The 18824-nt window shown below is 44.7% G+C and overlaps 1 protein-coding gene across 1 annotated transcript in view; it reads right to left on the bottom strand.

The window, feature by feature from the left end:
• The window catches only part of LOC126523480 (complement C2-like), a 216554-nt gene that overhangs the window by 144598 nt on the left and 53132 nt on the right, over positions 1-18824 (bottom strand). The window contains exons 4-9 of the mRNA XM_050172090.3: positions 12224-12403; positions 10836-11036; positions 9061-9249; positions 8574-8762; positions 5667-5849; positions 1267-1464 (exon numbers count right to left, since the gene is read on the bottom strand). Of these exons, the coding sequence (XP_050028047.2) occupies positions 1267-1464; positions 5667-5849; positions 8574-8762; positions 9061-9249; positions 10836-11036; positions 12224-12403 (1140 nt within the window). The remainder of the gene's footprint in view (positions 1-1266; positions 1465-5666; positions 5850-8573; positions 8763-9060; positions 9250-10835; positions 11037-12223; positions 12404-18824) is intronic.

Genomic DNA, 18824 nt, shown 5'->3' with positions numbered 1-18824 from the left:
ATGGAGAAAAATAAAAACGGAGTACTCGCTTTCTGAGGCTGGCAAGGTCATTTGCGACGAACTGCGCCAAAACCAGTTCGAGCCTTTTGCGCAAACAACAGCACACACTGAACATGTTCTCAAAAACAAAGTTCCTATTATTGCTATGCATTCTCACCGTGCAGGATCCGGGAATGGCTTCTGCGCATTCACTTCACGCAGCAAAGCCAAATCGTAGGCCATTTAAGAGTACAGCCTTCTGCTGGTCGCCTTTGACGCTGCCATTTTGGGGAACTTTTTTGTCTGGCGGTCTCCCGAACAAACGAGAACCACGACAGCAGCACGCAAGGCTCCCCACGTAGCCACGCAAGAATCGAATGCTTGCGTACGCAGCGGCCGCGTACGCATCACGTACTGCTCGTCTTGCGTTCTGCTCATGCGTACTTTGCAGAACGTAGCGAGCTTGCCTACGCAACGCCGTAGCGTACGCTACGTACGCAGTACTAAAACTGTCTATTGTAGCTACTGAAGAGCCTCGGCGAGAAACTTACGGTATGTATACCGGTACAGGAGTCACACAAACGGCACAGAGGTGCAATTTTATGCGCAGAAACTTCACAAAAAGAAAGAACGGAACCAGAATATGAAAACGGATATGAATACCTACAGGTAGCGCGGTATTTGAGCCTCCGAGATGATCAGCTGGCTCTGCAGCGACGCAAGGTTGGGGGATGTGATTCATGTGATCTACGCGACACACTTCGTGCCGTTGTACTTTGTGAATCTATTAATAAAGGCGGGTGATAAAAAAGGAGAGTTTAATTGCCCTCACTGTTTGATAATGTGATCCAATGGAATAGTCTAAATGATGATAAACAACTTACCGAAAATGTAATTTTCTTGCAGTTGACCGTTGCATTCACGCAGGAACCTATGGTTAGGTTCCAGGTTCTGTGTGCATTTCTGCATGCCAATACTGTCGCATTTTACTTTAGGGCAAAAGCACCTTGTCAAGTAACAATAACTTTGCGGCTTCTCTGGATATAGTACCGTAACGACGTTCACGCTCGATTCCAGGAAACGTAATGAACACTTCGTAGCCCTTGTGCGAAGAGGCTTCAAGCATTCTTAATGCATGGTACACTGATTATATGTGACAGTAGCTACGCATTTAGGATGAGTACATTTTCTTATGTGTGCAATGGGATCAATATTCCATTATCGAGATTCTAGTAAACTGGCTTTTTTAAAGCTGTGCGAGTAGAGTGATGAAAATGTGTCACTCACCAATGCATACCGGAAGAGCACTCGACCATTTCCCACCTTCTAGGCACCTGAGAATGTGGTTTCCGCGCATGTGATAATTGGAGTTGCAGGCAAACCTGATTCTGCTTCCGACGGAGAAGGTGTCGCGACCGAACCTCACGCCATTATCTGGTGTGCCAGGGTCGAGGCACATCCTGCTGCCTGCAGCTTGTATCATCGCTGTAAAGCAAAATAATGAAAAACAGAAACCAGAAATCAATTTTCAGCTTCATAAATGGTGTACTATTGACGGAGTCGCGGCTGTGAAGTTTGTCAGTCTCACACTCAGAGCGTAATATGCACTGCGCAGATTTTCAGTAACTCCGATATATTATAAAGCCTGCTCCCTATCTTCCTGTGTGTTGCCGTTGATACACGTCTTCATATTACGTAGCGGATGCAAAGTACATTTTTGCTTAAACAAATGGCCTGCTTAATTAACAGGGTGTCTGGGAAGAGAACATGAGTCCAAGTAATGTTTGCCTGCTTTTATAGGAATTTACATTAGAAAAATACAAAATTAAAAGAAAGCCTTTGGACGCCTGACTATACGCTGTCAGAGGTATAAGGAAGACACATTGCCACGTTTTGTAAGCTACGCCTGTAACGCATAAAGAAATAGACCTTTTTGTCCATGTGCCGTCGGCTATGCTACTGGACGGTGCTGACATTCGGAGACTCGGAAAAAGGACGGTGGCCTCTCTAGAATGTGGCACACAAACTTCAAACACGCACAAGCTAGCACGCAAGCTAGTCTGACAATAACAATTATGAAATGCACAGGTGTGTGCCACTACTGCTGCGATTGAACTTGATCACAATTAGTAACGAGGTACATTCGCTTTAAGCGATTAGAGTTGCTTTAGATTGGTAAATTAGTTGTGAGACTTGGCCTCCTACTTCGTACTACGCTTCGAAGTTGCGCATACCAACTGAAGCTCAAATCATTTGACGCTCAAATGACAATGGAAAATTATTTGGCGAAAATTAAGACAAGAAGCTAAAGGCAACCGGCATGCCGCTCAGTTTACGAGGACGTGCTATTCCTTTTTATGAAAACACTCAGCTCAAAATTCTTACATCAAGCCTGGGAAAAGACGGGGAATGCGGGAGATGGAAATTCATGACGATGAGCAAAACGCGAACAACGTGAATGCAGGAGCCAACGTTTCGACAAGTCCATTTGTCGAAACGTTGGCTCCTGCATTCAGCGGGTTCAGGTTTTGCTCATCGTCTTACATCAAACCTGCGATACGTCAGCGAATGTTTCGCGGTGCAAAATACAAGCGGGTTTACTTATAGGCATATTTTGCTATGGGGATAATCCTTCTAAGAGGGTGAGTAACAGTAAGTGTAAATATGTGATGCATTAAGCTTTGTGTTGACTGAATCTACCTATTTTTTTACTACCTAAACCGCTAACCTCTAATAAGAAGTGGTGCAAGCTCACAATCGAACTGAAAATTAAAATATGACAATTTCCTATTCACGACGACCATTAACGACTCACATTACATTGGAAGTATTCAGAGCACAAATTCGGCAGATCGCCTGTACTACTAACCCCCACCTCGCGTCGCCACCACAAAACCGACTTAGGGCCTTTTTCAACAAAAGATGTGGGCTTACCGCGACTGCCTTCATGCATATTATACACCTGCATAGAGACTGCTGGTAGCTCCTTAAATCTTGCTTGACTACAAGCTCCACTCTCCTTACCGGGCTTTCAGACCCGGAAGCATTGCGCTGCTAAGCCCGATGTCGCGGGAACATATCTCCGCTGCGGAGGCTTGTAGCGTGCAAATTCAGGGATAACGATGAGCCACATTAAACAGTAGCATATTTTTACTGAGCAGAAGACCATAGCTGACGGTCTTTCGTCGGCGGATAAATCACGTGGCGGCGGCTGCGCGTGATCTGAGCCACGTGCCCGCTTCGCTTCCTACGCAATGGCCTGTCCCTAGCCAGCCGCCGTTCTCCTTATCTTCTTCGACGTTGCTGCTGCTACAAGCTAAATGTAAAGGGGCTCGTGTACCTTGATTTGGAAGCACGGTAACGAACCCCAACTTAACAAAATATTTACGTAGTCTCAATAGGTCATGCCTGATACTGAGATTGCGGCTTTATAGTAGTAATAATAATAACTTTCTTTCCATCTACTTGATGGAGGAGGCTGCAAGTAAAAGCTCCTGCCGTAGAGGCAGCGTCACGAGGCCCGCAGCCCCCTTACACAATATTCGGAAAGAACAATTCATAAGTGTACACTCGCATGCATTATACATATATAAACCAACAGGTCTCCACATAGTCGTATATAAAAATGCTTATACATACGCGTGTTCGTACAGAGCCGCTAAACATATATATATATATATATATATATATATATATATATATATATATATATATATATATATATATACCCATGCACTCATATACCCTTATATACATGCACACTGATATGCATGTCCATGTATATTCAAACACTATATACATACTAACCGAGAGGAAGTACACTTAATCAGTGACTAAATAATCCTGCATATACAAGCCTCTCAGTTGTTTGGCCGTTATTTGCGTGACATCAACGCCTAGATTATTGTATTTATTTAAACGCATTGGCAATGTCACGGATTGATTTTCTATAAAATAATTTGTTCTGGGTGTGATCACCCGCCACATTTCTTATGACGGGTAACATAAAATTTGTCATTGAGTTCGAGGTACAATGTTTTCGTAGAAATGAGCAGTTTCGTTTTATTTCCCGCCTAAATGCAGTTGTTAACATGTACCGGTAAAAGTTTACCAAAGAAATTATGTTGGCTTCCTGAAATTGGTTTATAGTATGGGAGTGGTCATCATCATCATCATTAGCCTGGCTACGCCCACTGCAGGGCAAAGCCCTCTCCCATACTTCTCTAACTACCCCGGTCATGTGCTCATTGTGGCCATGTTGTCCCTGCAGACTTCTTAATCTCATCCGTCCACCAAACATTCTACCGCCCCCTTCTACGCTTCCCTTCTCTTGGACTCCAATCAGTCACCCTTAATGACCATCGGCTATTTTGCCTCCTCATTACATGCGCTGCCCATTCCAATTACTATTTCTTGATTTCAACAAAGAGGTCATTGACTCGCCTTTCTTCCCTCACCCACTCTGCTCTCTTTTTATCACCCTTAACGTCACACCCATCATACTTCTTTCCTTAGCTCGTTGCATCATCCTCAATTTAAGTAGAACCTTTTCGTAACCTTCCAGGTTTCTGCCCCGTATATGTGTACTGCTAAGACACAGCTGTTATACACTTTTCTCTTGAGGGATAATGGCAACCTGCTAATGGCAACACCTGCCAAGCGCACCCGAGCAAATTTTTATTCTTCTGATTATTTCAGTCTCATGATCATAATCCGCGGCCACTACCTGTCCTAAGTAGACGTATTCGCATACCACTTCCAGTGCCTCACTATTTATTGTAAACTGCTTTTCTATTCCAAGACTGTTAAATATTACTTTAGTTTTCTGCAGATTAATTTTAGGACCCACGCTTCTGCTTTGCCTCTCCAGGTCAGTGAGCATGCATTGCAACTGGTCCTCCTGAGTTACTAAGCAAGGCAATTTCATCAGCGAATCGAAACTTACTAAAGTATTCTCCATTAACTCTTATCCCGAATTCTTCCCAATCCGGGTCTCTGAATACCTCCTGTAAACACGCTGTGAATAGCATTGGAGAGATTGTATCTCCCTGCCTGACGCCTTTCTTTATTGGGATTTTGTTGCTTTCTTTATGGAGGACAACGGTGGCTGTGGAACCGCTATAGACATCATTGAGTATTTTTACATGCGGCTCGTTTACACCCTGATTCCGCAATGCCTGCATGAGTGCTGAGCTTTCGACTGAATCAAATGCTTTCTCGTAATCAATGAAAGCTATATATAAGGGTTGGTTATATTCCGCACATTTCTCTATCAACTGATTGATAGTTTGATTATGGTCTATTGCTAGTAGCCTTTGCGAAATCCTGCCTGAACTCTTGTTTGACAGATGTCTAAGGTGGTCCTGATTGTATTTGTGACTACCTCAGTAAATACTTTGTAGGCAAGGGACAGTAGCTGATCGGTCTATAATTTTTCAAGTTTTTGGCGTCCCCTTTGTTCTGGATTAAGATTATGTTGGCGCTCCCTCTAAAGATTTCGGTACGCTCGAGATCATGAGGCATTAAAGAGCAGCTGAAGAAACTTCTTTTGCAACCCCAGTAATTTACGCAAATTAACAAATGTAGTTGTACCCCAAAAGTAGGCACCTACAACCACAAAAATGGGCGAAAGCGTCAAAGAAAGCCAAATATTAAAGCTAGCGCTTAGCTGCGTTTTGCAAACTCACCGTTTGGCACACAGCGAGCAGGCTCGCCATCCCACTGCCCGTCAAGGCCGCAGGTTCGTTGATCGGCACCCAGCAGTTTATACCCTTGGAAGCAGCCAAGAGACACCGTCGCACCCACTGCAGTCGAATAATTGCCCGCCATCCAGCCATATTGCGGACCACGCAGTGGGCCGCACCGAATCTCTGTGAAACGAGGAAGCGTGCAAGAAAAAGCAAATCCTAGTCACTTCATGCCACGATTCATTGTTTCAAGCTAGTCCTTGCCAAGATTAAGGATGTTGAATTTCTTGTCAGTACAAGAGTATAACAAACTGCCTGCTGTGCCTGCTTGCCACACAGTAGCACCTATACAGTGCTTCTAGTTTCAGTGCATTAATCAACTGCTATCATTATATTCTGAAGCTCGCACAAAGTGTACACTCCACAAGGTTGTACACATAGCACGCCCAGGACCCTACTTCGGTAAACTGCAACCTTATTCGCTTCATCACTTTGTCACTACCGGTTTCCTGCTAGACAGATGGTGGTGTGGTGAGCGGCAAGCTCACATCAGAGATTGTATTCGAATTCCTTGTCAGCAAATCCGGTCCTGTTAGAACGATGTGTATTTATCCCATTGGTCGACTGTCAGTGCACGCGCGCCTAGCGCGGTCCTGCCACACTAGTCCATATATTTCTCGATGCAAGGACTTTTGAAATATGAACATTGTAAGTTTACTAAATGGTCACACAAATTATAGCGAATGCTCTATGAACCTGAAAACTGAATGTCATCTGGCCCACAAACACTATAAGGTATTGATGTAGCAAGTGAATGTTTTGTGGGTATCAGGGATATGCAGAAGTATTAGGCGATAGAAAAAAATAATTATCTAAACGGCGCGTATTTTGTGACCCTGACAAAAAACAACGTCTTTATACAAAACAACTTTTACTGTTACACAACCACATGTACAAACAAGTATCCAAACAGCTGTTAATTAAAGTAAAAATACTATTCAAAATTCAATATTAGCTCGTGCAGCACCAGCTGATGGCACTTCGAGTGGAATAGTTTTCTCTCTCAACTGAAAGTAATCCCAGTGATGCCTCAATTGTGTTTTTAAATCTCTTTTGAGGAGGATCAAGTTGTCAAAAACATAAAAGCAACAGCGTCGCGACAAACCACACGAAGACCGATGGCTGATTTCAACGTATGTGTTGTCATTTACATACACTACCGTACTGCTCCACCAAACATACGCTGAAATGTTCCGTCTTCCTCGTCACATCGCCCTCACTTGAGCAACGACTACGTACACTTCCTTGAAAACAATCATACCTCGGGCTTTGCTGAAGTTATAGATAGACAATATCAGTCTTCGAATGGCACGGAGTCGCCAGCCATGTCAACCTGTCTTGGTCGGCAGAAGATTTCGCTCACATGCACACTGACACTCTGAGCGCGATTGATTTACCTCGGTAAAATAACCACTTCCTCCATATGTTTTAAATTAACGTATCTAAGGGCGCCTTCTTACGTTTTCCCCAAGGGTGCAATACGTTGGTACACTGTTGAGCCAGTACTTAGACATCTAGAGTTGCAGCGCGGGCTTGCTGGTATGGAATCTTGGAATAATGTTGTAAGTCTGTAATCGTGTAAGACACAGACGTGGAGCTAACAGGACCCTGTTTGCGCCTTTCTTGCAGATTCTAGTGTCCTCGTTTGTATGCGCTAAAACAGTATTCTAGACCTCAGAATTTTTACGTATCTATGTACCCTCTACAATTCCTAAGCTTAGACATCTGCATTGCTACTTCTCAATAAAACATTTGAATGATTATTCTTTTAGAAGCACACAAGAAGCTGCATCATCCAGCTGTGGCAGAATTAAAAGTCTCCCATGGTACTCAAAGCAATGACAACTGACTAAAAACTTCGCTAAGGCTGCCAATCTAAGCAGCTGCGGTAAACTGAAGGGTGTAGTTGGTCATTAGAGTTACGTTTACGCTTTTTGTGCTGTATACTGCATCTTCAGAACTACGGGTCCTGTTCGCATCCTTCTGACTGACTCATATTACCTCATAATATATCAGGTAACTAGAGTGCAAAAAAAACATCTGAACGCAGAAGAAGGCTTCACACGAGCGCTGACATGAGCGCTTCTTCAGGAGCGTTACACTACAGCTTCTAAACATTCAGAAGCGGCAAATCACGAGGGACCGCATGTGCTGCACCTATTGGCTTCCAGCTGATCTAGCGTTGTGTAGAGACAAGCCTACAGCGGAGGCCAATTCTACCTTTGAAATTTCGCCCATTGCCTACGTTCCCAGCTACGCAACAAACCTGTTTGCGCAATGAAATTTGGCGGCACAATTATATTACCGTTGCAATTGCGAAATCTGGAACTCACAATTATGCGAGACCCGTAGTTAGCACGGAATGTGTTAGTTAACTCACACATTTACAAGCGTGCCTCGGAACTCATATCACTGCATCGGCGCTTTCGTGTCGATGGTGAAAGTTCAACCATTGACCACGAAAAGGGGCCTGTAGCCAAAGAACGCTAGTCGCTCTCAAATTCAATGTTCAAGTTGATACGCGTGAATCGCCAGTTTTCTTCACAGGCCTTGCTAAATTTATGTTTCAGCATACTAAAGCACAAGAGAAAACTATACACACGCGCGTCAACAGCTGTCTGGACTGACAAAGCAGAATTATTGAGGTGCCTTTCTGAAGCATAGTATCAAAGATAAACGTCAGTAGTGCCACAGAACCTGCAGGTAAACGTTAATCGCACCTTATGCAACACTTAATTAGCGTTCATATTCGTAACCAATGGCGAAGATGAAATACTCCGTTTCATATAAGCGGGAATAGCCTGTTTGCATTTGATTTCTATACCACAAATCTACTTATTCACTTACCTTCGCACTTGGGGATCCGTCCGAACCAGCCGCCATTTTTGCACACACTACTGAAGATGCCATCAAGGACATAACCTCGCTCGCAGTGGAAGTTGATTGCAGTTCCCTCAGGGAAAGATTTATTGTTCATGTACTTGAATTCATCTACTACAAGGTGTTGTCCGGGCTCAAACCTTGTGCAGTTGGACTCTGTGGAAAAATGGTAAAAAATCGTCTTTTTAAACACTATGACGAAATAAAAAATATGGCAGGAGGTATTTCACAAGGCTCGAGCAGGATAAGGACACGTGCAACTAATACTGAATGAAGAGTGATAATTTGTTATCACGGCTTGTAGCAGCCGAGTTCTGAGGTGTCAGAGTGTTGCCTCCTATACAATACAGCGTATCTTTAGACGCATCTCAGTCTGTGCAGAACAAAGCAGTAAGAATACAGCTGGACAAGGGTGACGTAACGTGCGAAGCGCTATGATGAACAGGGCACTCACCAACGCAGACGGGCACGTCATCGTCCCAGTAACCATCGTCTTCACAGTACAGCTGGTCTGTACCGTTGACTCGGAATCCAGGATAGCATGATACAAAGACGCTGTCACCCGGTGCGTAGAATTCGCCACCAGAGCGCTTACCGCGCACTATACCGTTGATGACATCAAAATCGTCACAGGCTCCTTCGGCTGCGTGTCAGAAAACGCAAAATAACTCTGAAGCAACAGAACTGCTTGTTGGCCTAATTGGTACTTGCTAAAAAACATGTTTTTTGCCGCAATTCAACACACACAAAAGGAAGACGATGAAGAAATTGCGGCCACTGACCAAGTCAAGGTGAAAAAACACACAGAGACGTTTCGGGACCCGTACGGGTTCCTTGGTCACACTAAAAGCGGGCAAGAGCCGCGAGTCGTTTTTATGGCAGAATGTGACGTAGTCACATTCTACGTCACATTCTGCCATAAAAACGACTCGCGGCTCTTGCCCGCTTTTAGTGTGACCAAGGAACCCGTACGGGTCCCGAAACGTCTCTGTGTGTTTTTTCACCTTGACTTGGTCAGTGGCCGCAATTTCTTCATCATCATGTTACCTGACCAGACGAACTTTCGTCGAACTCTTGACTACACAAAAGGAAGACACATAAAGACAACACGGGCGGCACTTCCAACTGATTTATTTTGGGCTGTGACCCAAGAATATATATATACATACACGCATGCGCTGGCTGTTCACAGATCTACGTTACCCAGTGCTGGTCAAACACCTAGTAGGTGGTCAAACAATGTAGTTATCCAGTTAAACTAGATTGTTTGACCGCTGTGTAACGTAGATTTGTGAACAGCCAGCGCATGCGTGTATGTATATATATATTCTGGGGTGACAGCCCAAAATAAATCAGTTGTAAGTGCCGTCCGTGTTGTCTTTGTGTGTCTTCCTTTTGTGTGTGTTCAATTGCGGCAAAAGACAAGTCTTTTCACTCTGAAGCACCATGGCTTCCACAGAACGGCTTCGCAAAAGTACCTAAATTCGAAAGATGTCAGCGCGGCCTAATTAAAATGGCCTTGGATTAGTTGCGCGAATAATTTTGTGTTCGATTAGCATACTAAGTTGTGTAAAATCTTTACAATATTTTAGACACATACGCAGCTTTCTTAGCTTTAGTTTTTCGCCATGCAGGCCGCTTGCTAGACGAGGGAACTAAAATTCTTAGACGAGAAACACAGCGTTCGTGAAACGACGTAGATTTCTACCCGCTTTAGCACCGCGAAGTATATGCAGGAGGAAAAATAACGAAACCTTAATTGAACCACTGACGCAAAATGTGTTCTCAATTGTTGTGTATGCACCAAAATTGCTTTCCCATCAAAATATGTATCAGAAGAATCAGAATATGCTCATGAAAAAATCTGGTTTTAGAAATGTAATAGCGGTGCCTCTCAGAATCCCTGTGAAACGACCCCTGATATACTTCGATGGCCACCTTGTAAGATTCACTATACCACTATTCCTGAAACCCTCTGGCAAAAACAGCAAGGCTGGCAGTGGGCATAAAAAGAGGCTGATGATGATATGGCGCTGATGAATTCAAAAACGGGAGGATGACGTGGAAAGCCTGTCACTAATTTTCGCGCCTTTGTTTGGGCCTGACAGGACATAAGCTTTTCATCTAGCTCAACAAACGTTACCGCACATTAGGGCGACCTGTAACGTAAACGTATGTCACTGCAAAGGAAGGCCAGCATTCTTGTTTTCCGCTTAGCCGCATGCTTACGTCGGCACTTGGGCCTTGGATGTGACCAATTTCCATTGCTTGTGCAGGTAGTCTCCATTTCGCCCTCAAGTTCGTAGTTCTCTGGACAAGTAAAAACTGCAGAGGTTTCAGGAGGACAGCATTCCTTGTTGTACACGTCTTGGCCCAGGAAGAGAACTCGGTTACCGACTGGACTCACGCCAGGGTCCTTGCAGTACGTGTCTGCGCACAAATGGAACAAGCCACTGACATGAGCAAATAGGGCTAGTCGCTCAGTTCACCGCTCTGAAAAACATTTGCAGAGTGTCCCAGTCAACTTTAGCCTGAATTTAAATGTCTGTGAATGCCAAGTAGCTGGACAGAAGCAAGGTAATGTTGTTTGCCGTCACTTGGAAGTGCTCAGTTTGCTTTTTCATCCCGCCTAATCAGATAACTATTCTTAACTATTGAATAATAACCTTCTCGAATTTTATAGTTAATACTGTCAACGAGAAAATTGTAGAGGGACATGAAAAACACCTAATACAGCTTTCTGTTGCTCAAACACGTGCTACATAAAAGTGCCTTTACGAGCGTGAAAGAAGCCCTTAAGTGCACGCAAAATTGCCGCACAGCCGGCCGCTTTAAGCACTGTTCTTTACTGTTGCTTACTCAGCTGAATACTTACAGTATATATTTTGCGTTACGGTTAGAGCGTGCAAAATCAAAATCTCAGATTATTCTTCGGAGCTCCGGCTGAACAAAAAGCGTAAAATCAAAGTCAAATCTTAGAAAATATGTGACGATAACTGCGGTGCATGAGTTGCGCGACGTATCGAGGGCAAACTACGAATGTATTTTTGCACAGCAGTGTCAAGCATCCTTTCAGCGCGGTGTTCCAGTCTCGTTGGCAGGAAATGAGCCCATCGCAAAGAAGGCATTTTTACGCATCCTTCTTTGGCTGCCTCTAGTAATCAACCATAAAACCTTTGCTTCTAACCAGCTTTCAATTCATTCGGGCAGGCGCGCTTTTATTATATATCATGTGTAGAGAGGCGACGTGCTAGCAAGTGAGGCCCCTTTCAAACATTCGCGAGCAAAACGGGCATGCAATAACAATGGCATGGTTGTGGCAAAACTAGGCAAAAAGAAATCTTGAATTTATGATGCAAAGTTCAAGTTGAAAGGAAACGTTGGGTGCGCATAAAAGCAGCGTGCTTCCGTCATTGCAAAGGCAAGAAAGTGCAGTAAGTCTACAAGCCCTTGGTTCATTCTCTACAGCCAAACCGAAATCCCAACCATGAAGCCTAATTTTACATGATCTGTTGCGTAAGACCAGGATATTTTAGCAGATGAGGATGCATCGAGTTCATAAGAATGCTTTGTACAACAGGCAACTTCTGGCTAACATGTTTCTTAAGGTCACTAACCTTCGCACGTGGGTATTGGTGAGCTCCAGTTTCCGTTTGGCAGGCAGATGGCGCTGTCAGCACCTGAGAGTCGATATCGTTCCTCGTCGAGGCAGTAAAAGGACACGTTGTTGCCTGGCACGCAGCATTCACCGTCGTAATCCCCATGTTCCAGGCTTATCTCCGGGCACTTTCCTTTCGCTGCAATAATGCATAGTTATGACCTTCAGTTAGGTGAACTCACTCCACAATTACGCGACATAGCTTCTTCATAGTTTGAAACCACGGTAATGCCTGCAGTGACATATAAGACGATGTGCGGTCAAAGTTGAGCCTAGTGGAATCACCAGATAAGGATCACCAATTCACCAAACAAACCAAGCCGAATCAGAAATCGAAACAAAAAATTACAGCGACGTTTCAGATCGTGAACGCGGGTGATGCGTAAGCGAATGGAGGCTACAGCGCACACAACACTATCAGCCTTCGCTGCGCCTACACATCTTCACTGTCTGCATCGTTGATCGTATTCGAGACAGCGCTCGCGCGGCCGCCCCAACGCAGCAGCCGCTGGAGTAGAACGCCCCATTGTAAACATTCGCTCACTATCTAAATTACCTAGCACGGTGTCAGCACGCTCTGGCAAACATGAACACTTCAGACTCCATGACCGCCGACACTCGCTGTTAAAACGCTGGCGTGAAGAATCGCGGCAGCAGCAGCGAGCGAAGTGACCTTTATAAACATGACTATTGAAATATTTGGGCACATTGTTGTCGAATTGTGGACTCAATAGCCTTTCAACAGTACCTCAACAATTAATGAAAGCACAGAGCTATGATTCGAAATTAAAGGTGCTGCGTAGTTCACAAAAAAAAGTCGTTGACTAAATTCTGTTGATGTAAAATTGAATAGTATTCAGTAATATTGAGCCAGTGTTGAGTAGTTCCCAACAATTACGTCGTTGACTGAATTCTCTTGATATATTGTTGAAATATATGGAGTATTATAGAGCCATTGTTGAGTGTTCGCAACAATAAAGTCGTTGACTAAATGCTGGCAACTGATTGCTGAATAATATTGAGCCTTATTAAGCAATATTGAGTTTCGAATTATATGTGAAAAACACACGCATGTGTGTATGTGTGCGTCTTTTGCAGGTATATTTTGCTTTATTGATCACTTAATCCGCCTTGCATATATGCAGGGTGTTGTTTCACGTTACTTGAACCAAATTGGTATCTACCGAGTGGGCAGGGGGACAGATGCCCCTGCCCACCATGTAGATACGCCTATAGTTCCAATTACGCGACTTGGCTCCCCTCATACTTAGGAGAGTCGGGGAGGGGATGTGTCCCTTTCACGTTATTGGTTGGGCGCCCCCTGTCCACCCAGTACATAGGTGTGTGGTTCAAGTTACGTGAAACACGTTGCATATATATGTATATACATATATATATATATATATATATATATATATATATATATATATATATATATATATATATATATATATGTAAATACTTTATGATAGACGCATCTATGGCTACGGCCAGGTTTTATTTCAAAAGTTGATGCACTTCTTGAAAAAGCTCTCTCTGAACTTTAGCCAGAGGTTACAAATATGGGAATCCGCATTTCGATGGGGGCGAAATGCAAGAACACCCGTGTACTTCTAGTTAGGTGCACCTTAAAAAACACCAGGACGCTTACATTTCCGGATTCTCCCACTACGGCGCGCCTCATAATCAGATAGGCATTTTGGCACGGAGAACCCCATAATTAATGTTTTTTTTTTAATATGGCAATACGACGTAGCTGGAGGGAGCCAAGGTAATCTTGTTTCTCGCCGCTTGGTGGTACACGAATAAAGTTTTTTTTCATTCCGCCTAATTGGGTACCCGTACAAAAATGAGTGTTGATTAACCATTGATATATTGTTGAGGAATTGTTGAAACAGCGGACTTCAACAAATTTTCAAGAGCAATTGAGTTCACTCAACCCTTGCACAACAATATTACCGTTGACTGTTCTCAATAAACAATTTATTGGGTAATTTGTGTTGATTTTTCTAGTTGTTCTTTTGTTGTGTAGCAGTTGAGTCCAGTATACAATAATTAGAAATCGCATATGAAGACATTCCAAACATGTTTTGCGATGCGTTCCAACCTCATTCCTGTCACTTTGCGGCAGGTAGGTTCTTCTTTCGCCTCGCTTTCATTAAAAGAAAATTATGTGTGACCGATGGGGTGCAATCGAACGTCGGCCGTCGAGCCCGGTACTCTAACCAATAGGACACGAGCGCGCGCATACTCCTCTCATTCGAAAGCCAGTAAGCTCTGAAATGCTTGGCGTGTTCGCCGCGTGCCACTTCCTGGTGCTGTCGCTACAGCTGGCGCTTTAAGCGCCTATCTCCGGGATCGCCCCACTTTCGTAGCCATTTTCGCTACGTAAAAACTGCAACGTTAGACTAGATTCATGACCGCCTAAGTTCATGACGATTTATTTCTTCGCCGGTGTACAAATGCCATCGTCGTTTTAACATACACTAGATGACATAACCATTGGTACGATCCGAAATGCGCACGTTTCGGGGAGCAGAAGAATGCGAAATTCACTTGCAAAACGGTGACTACGCGCAGGTGGAGTTCCCCAAAAGTAGACACGGCGGCAGCGCGGCCGGCGATAAGACAGGTGCCGACAGGCGACGACGCCACCTTCGAGCATCGGACGCACTGTGGGAACCGTAGGATGCAAGCGCGCAGACGCTACAAACATATACGGGTGAGGTCTTCGAATTTCCTGCGACGTTCCCTCTGTCCGTAAAGCAAATAGAGTTTTTTATCCAATGTCCGTGGTACTAGAGATGAAAGAATGAACGCGCGTTGAGATCGCAGCGCGCAGCCGCTATAACCATTGACTTGAAACAGCTTCAGATTCAGCAACAGCCGCAACAGTATCACAGCTAATCGCTGTATCTGCCGCTGCTCCCGTTTCTCGCCTTGCAAGAAGCACGCGATTTATTTGAGCCTCGCCGAACTGTCGTCCTCTCATGTTCCAAGCCTGCAGGTCTCGTATGTTCAGTTAAAAACACCAAAGGGAAATGAAAGAAATACAGGTAACGGACTCTTATTGTACCTTACTTGTCACCTCGTCATCTGCAAAGACGCTAAAAACTATTTTAGAAGCTTTATTTTTGTAAAAATAGCAAAACTAGTAGTAATTTGTATTTCTAGGTAGCGCGACAACGTTAAGGTAGCGTTCGGGTGTGTGTGTGTGCGCGCAAACGGGCGCAACCGAGCTTCGTTTTGCGCACGCTTTTGCAACAGTACACATGGTTACCGCTAGTTTCGTAGTCGCATATTTTGGTCTTATTATTTGTTGTTTATGCTATAAATTAGGTAGTTCTTAAAAATTTATGAAGGTTAGTTGATGAAAAATTATTGCTAATTAATTAATGGTTCTTAAGTGCCGTTATTTTGTGTTTGAAACGTTTTTATAACTGAATACGATAGTGAAGCCATGTGAAGCTGTGAACGGCTTTCGTACTCAGTTATTCGGTTGCAGTTGCAAGGCGGATTTAAAGTGGTGGCGAAGGCTGGGCCGAAAAGTGGTTTAGCGCGACTGCAGCACAACCAGAGGATGGGGGGCAAAACACTCATATAAAGAAATGATAAAGCTACAAAATTGGAATGTAATCTGCCAATAGAAAAGAAAAAAATATATTAGCACCTTGTTTTATGAAAGAGGTAAGTCATTTTATTAAAACCTGGCAAATTTTGTATTTTTGCAACACTCTTGACCTGCCCCCTATTCATGAGTGTGCGGTGCATTACAGCGCGTCTTTGCAGGCCTTGTTTCGATACCCGGCTAACCCGGCCACAGTGGCGGGAGCGTACGAAGCGATTTCTTATCGCCAGCTGTCTGCGATGGCGCGCCTGGTAAAGCGTATAAATTTAGCTCGCCGGTCTCAAAATGCTCCTTTTGCGAAGTTTTCGTCGTCCTTGCACGTCACTTCTTTGTCACCGTTCGGTAAGATTTGCAGCCCGCTGCACCGCTGCGGCAGTTTTCTCGGTTTTGTCGTTTCCTTCGGCGTGCGGCCAGTGCGAAGTCTTTTTCCGTCTTTGCACGCTTCGCGCTCTTCTTTTGAAGCGCTTAGCGCTTCATTTCAAGATGAGCTTGCGGCATGTGACGAAACGATGCTCCGTGGTACACTGCGACAGCGTGGATAGTACCATTGGTGTCACGCTACACCGATTCCCGCTGGACTTTTATCTGGCTATATTGTAGCGTACAGTACACTGATTACATGCTTTACTGCCCCGCGAATGTTCTTGCACTTCACTGTACGCTGTACTTCATGTGTACTTTTGTTGACGTAAAATTACTTCAAATTGATCCGGCTAACGACTAGAAGTACTCTGGAGATGGTACGCCGGCTCAATGTATGGTATTTGCTCCTACGTTGAGCACGTTTGAGGGTGCTAAAGCTGGCTTTAACATTGCCTTGCAGATGTAAACGCACCTGCTATATTCTTTCAGCTGAAGAAATTAAATGTGAAGAATAATCCCAGTGTGCTCTATGGTCTGTGTTGATGCGCCTACTTATGTCATGTTATGTTTGCTTCAATTGAAGCTGTCGTAGCATTGTTTTCTATACTTTTCAATTTCCTAACTGACAACGTTCGTGGCACTTCAGGGCTTTTTCCTATCTGCACTGTGACTATTGAGATGATTAGCCAACTTAAACAATACTGCTTGTGCTGCCTGTGACATGTATTTTTTGTTTGTGTGCCAAGGGTGTGCTTTGTGACTGTATTTGTTTGGTTGCTGCAATAAACAATGAATATGAAACTATGAAAACCATACTTGCCGTACACTCTATTGCGAACTGTGCACTTGAGCCAGTGCTTTGTGCATCATACCTTGCTGTACTCAAAAGCTCTCAAAAGTACTAGCACCAGTATTTGCACTACGAATCATGCATGCTTCGCCAGTGTCTGGAAGTGTTGAGGCCTTTCTATGCTGCCCCTCCTTTACCAGTCACTTTCATTGCGTTCCCAATTGCACATTAACAAGGCCATAACTAGCAGGAACTCGAGCACATTTGACTGGCAAAGGTTGGGGCGCGCTGAAAGGCAGCAACCTTCGAGAGGTACGGGCTCGAAAACGCGGATTCTACAGAAATACCGCTTTATAATTCGCGCCAAAAGCATACGTATGCGTGACGTCATTCTACGTCACGTTTGCGTAGTTTGCCCCCCAGAATCCAGGGGGCGCTGGAGTGCCCACGAGCCGCCATTTTTTGGACCAACGGGCGTCTATGGAGCCTTCGCTACCAGTACATCTACCTTGGCAGTTGTGCGGTGGTTCACGCCTCGTGCTTCGTGATGAAAGTATTTTCTTTTCGGACATCATGACGCACATTTTAGTGAAATGCTTTAACGACGATAAGTGGGACGTTTATCCGTTGAAGTGGTTGGCTCACCCAACAACTAGTCTTCTACTGATGTGCGAGCCTGACGGTTTTGATGAGTTGCGCGGCAGAGGCCATGATGCCTGTTGGAGAGAAGGCACCCCGAAACAGTCGCAGCCGCACTTCTGAAGATAGGTAAGTAATCTCGTTTTCTTGGGCACGTAGCCTTCTTTTCTATTTTGACATTGACGAGCGTGACATGTTAAGCACACCGTTCACTTTCTTCAAGCAAACCGCATGCCCCGTAGCAAATGCGCGCGATACTAACTCTCGCTGCCGCCGTCACTTCGTTTGAAACAATGGTAGGCGATAAGGCAGCGGCGCCCCATGTGCGTAAAATTGCATTGCTTCATTTATTCCTGTCTAATAACGTTTCCTTCATTTGTATGAGAGAACACAATTGGAACATAAGGATCGGCTTCTCTGCGCAGTGATAATTTTGTTCAGTGGCCACGTCATCTTTCATGGGGGCTCACGTATGGCGTCTAAGCGCTTGTTATCGCGTTCCAATACGTGAGAGGCGCGCTGCCTTTCAAGGTATTTAGGCAGGCACTATGAGTTTAGGAGAACCGCGACAAATAATCGTGCAGCAGGTGTGCAGCTGTGCTACGCTTGTAGCACCCTCGTACCGGAAGGCAGTGTTGCACTTCACGCTTACGCATTTCGTAACTATGGCGGCCTCCGTGGCAATTTGGGGCTCGAGGTCGTGGATACGATCCATTCCAAAGGAGCGGAATGCAAAAACGCTCGTGCATTGTGCATTGTATGCACGTAAAAATTTCCAGGAAGTCAAAATTAATACCGAGTCCCCAACTACGACGTGCCTCATAATCAGATCAGAATTTTTTTTTCCGTAGTGGCTCATCGTATACCATACGGTTAGTGTGATCACCTTTTGTGCCGTAGCGGTTAAGCGCGCCTCGATTTAGGTTGCGGCTAATGATGCGGCGCACCGCGAAATATATTTCGCCTCTCTGGAATTTGCGGAGAACGGCCAACCGATTAGTCACAGCTTCCGCGCGGTGACTGTACAGTCGAGCGCGATTTGAAGGTTATCGCGCGAGCGTCGACCGGGAACGCGAACAGCGCCATGGCCCAGAATTCTCTGCCGAGGCGAGGGAGGTATCAGGCCTGCTTCCCTCACTC

The sequence above is a fragment of the Dermacentor andersoni genome, chromosome 6, assembly GCF_023375885.2.
Source record: "Dermacentor andersoni chromosome 6, qqDerAnde1_hic_scaffold, whole genome shotgun sequence".
NCBI classification, from domain to species: Eukaryota; Metazoa; Arthropoda; class Arachnida; order Ixodida; family Ixodidae; genus Dermacentor; species Dermacentor andersoni.
This window is presented reverse-complemented; position numbering and strand designations above follow the sequence as displayed.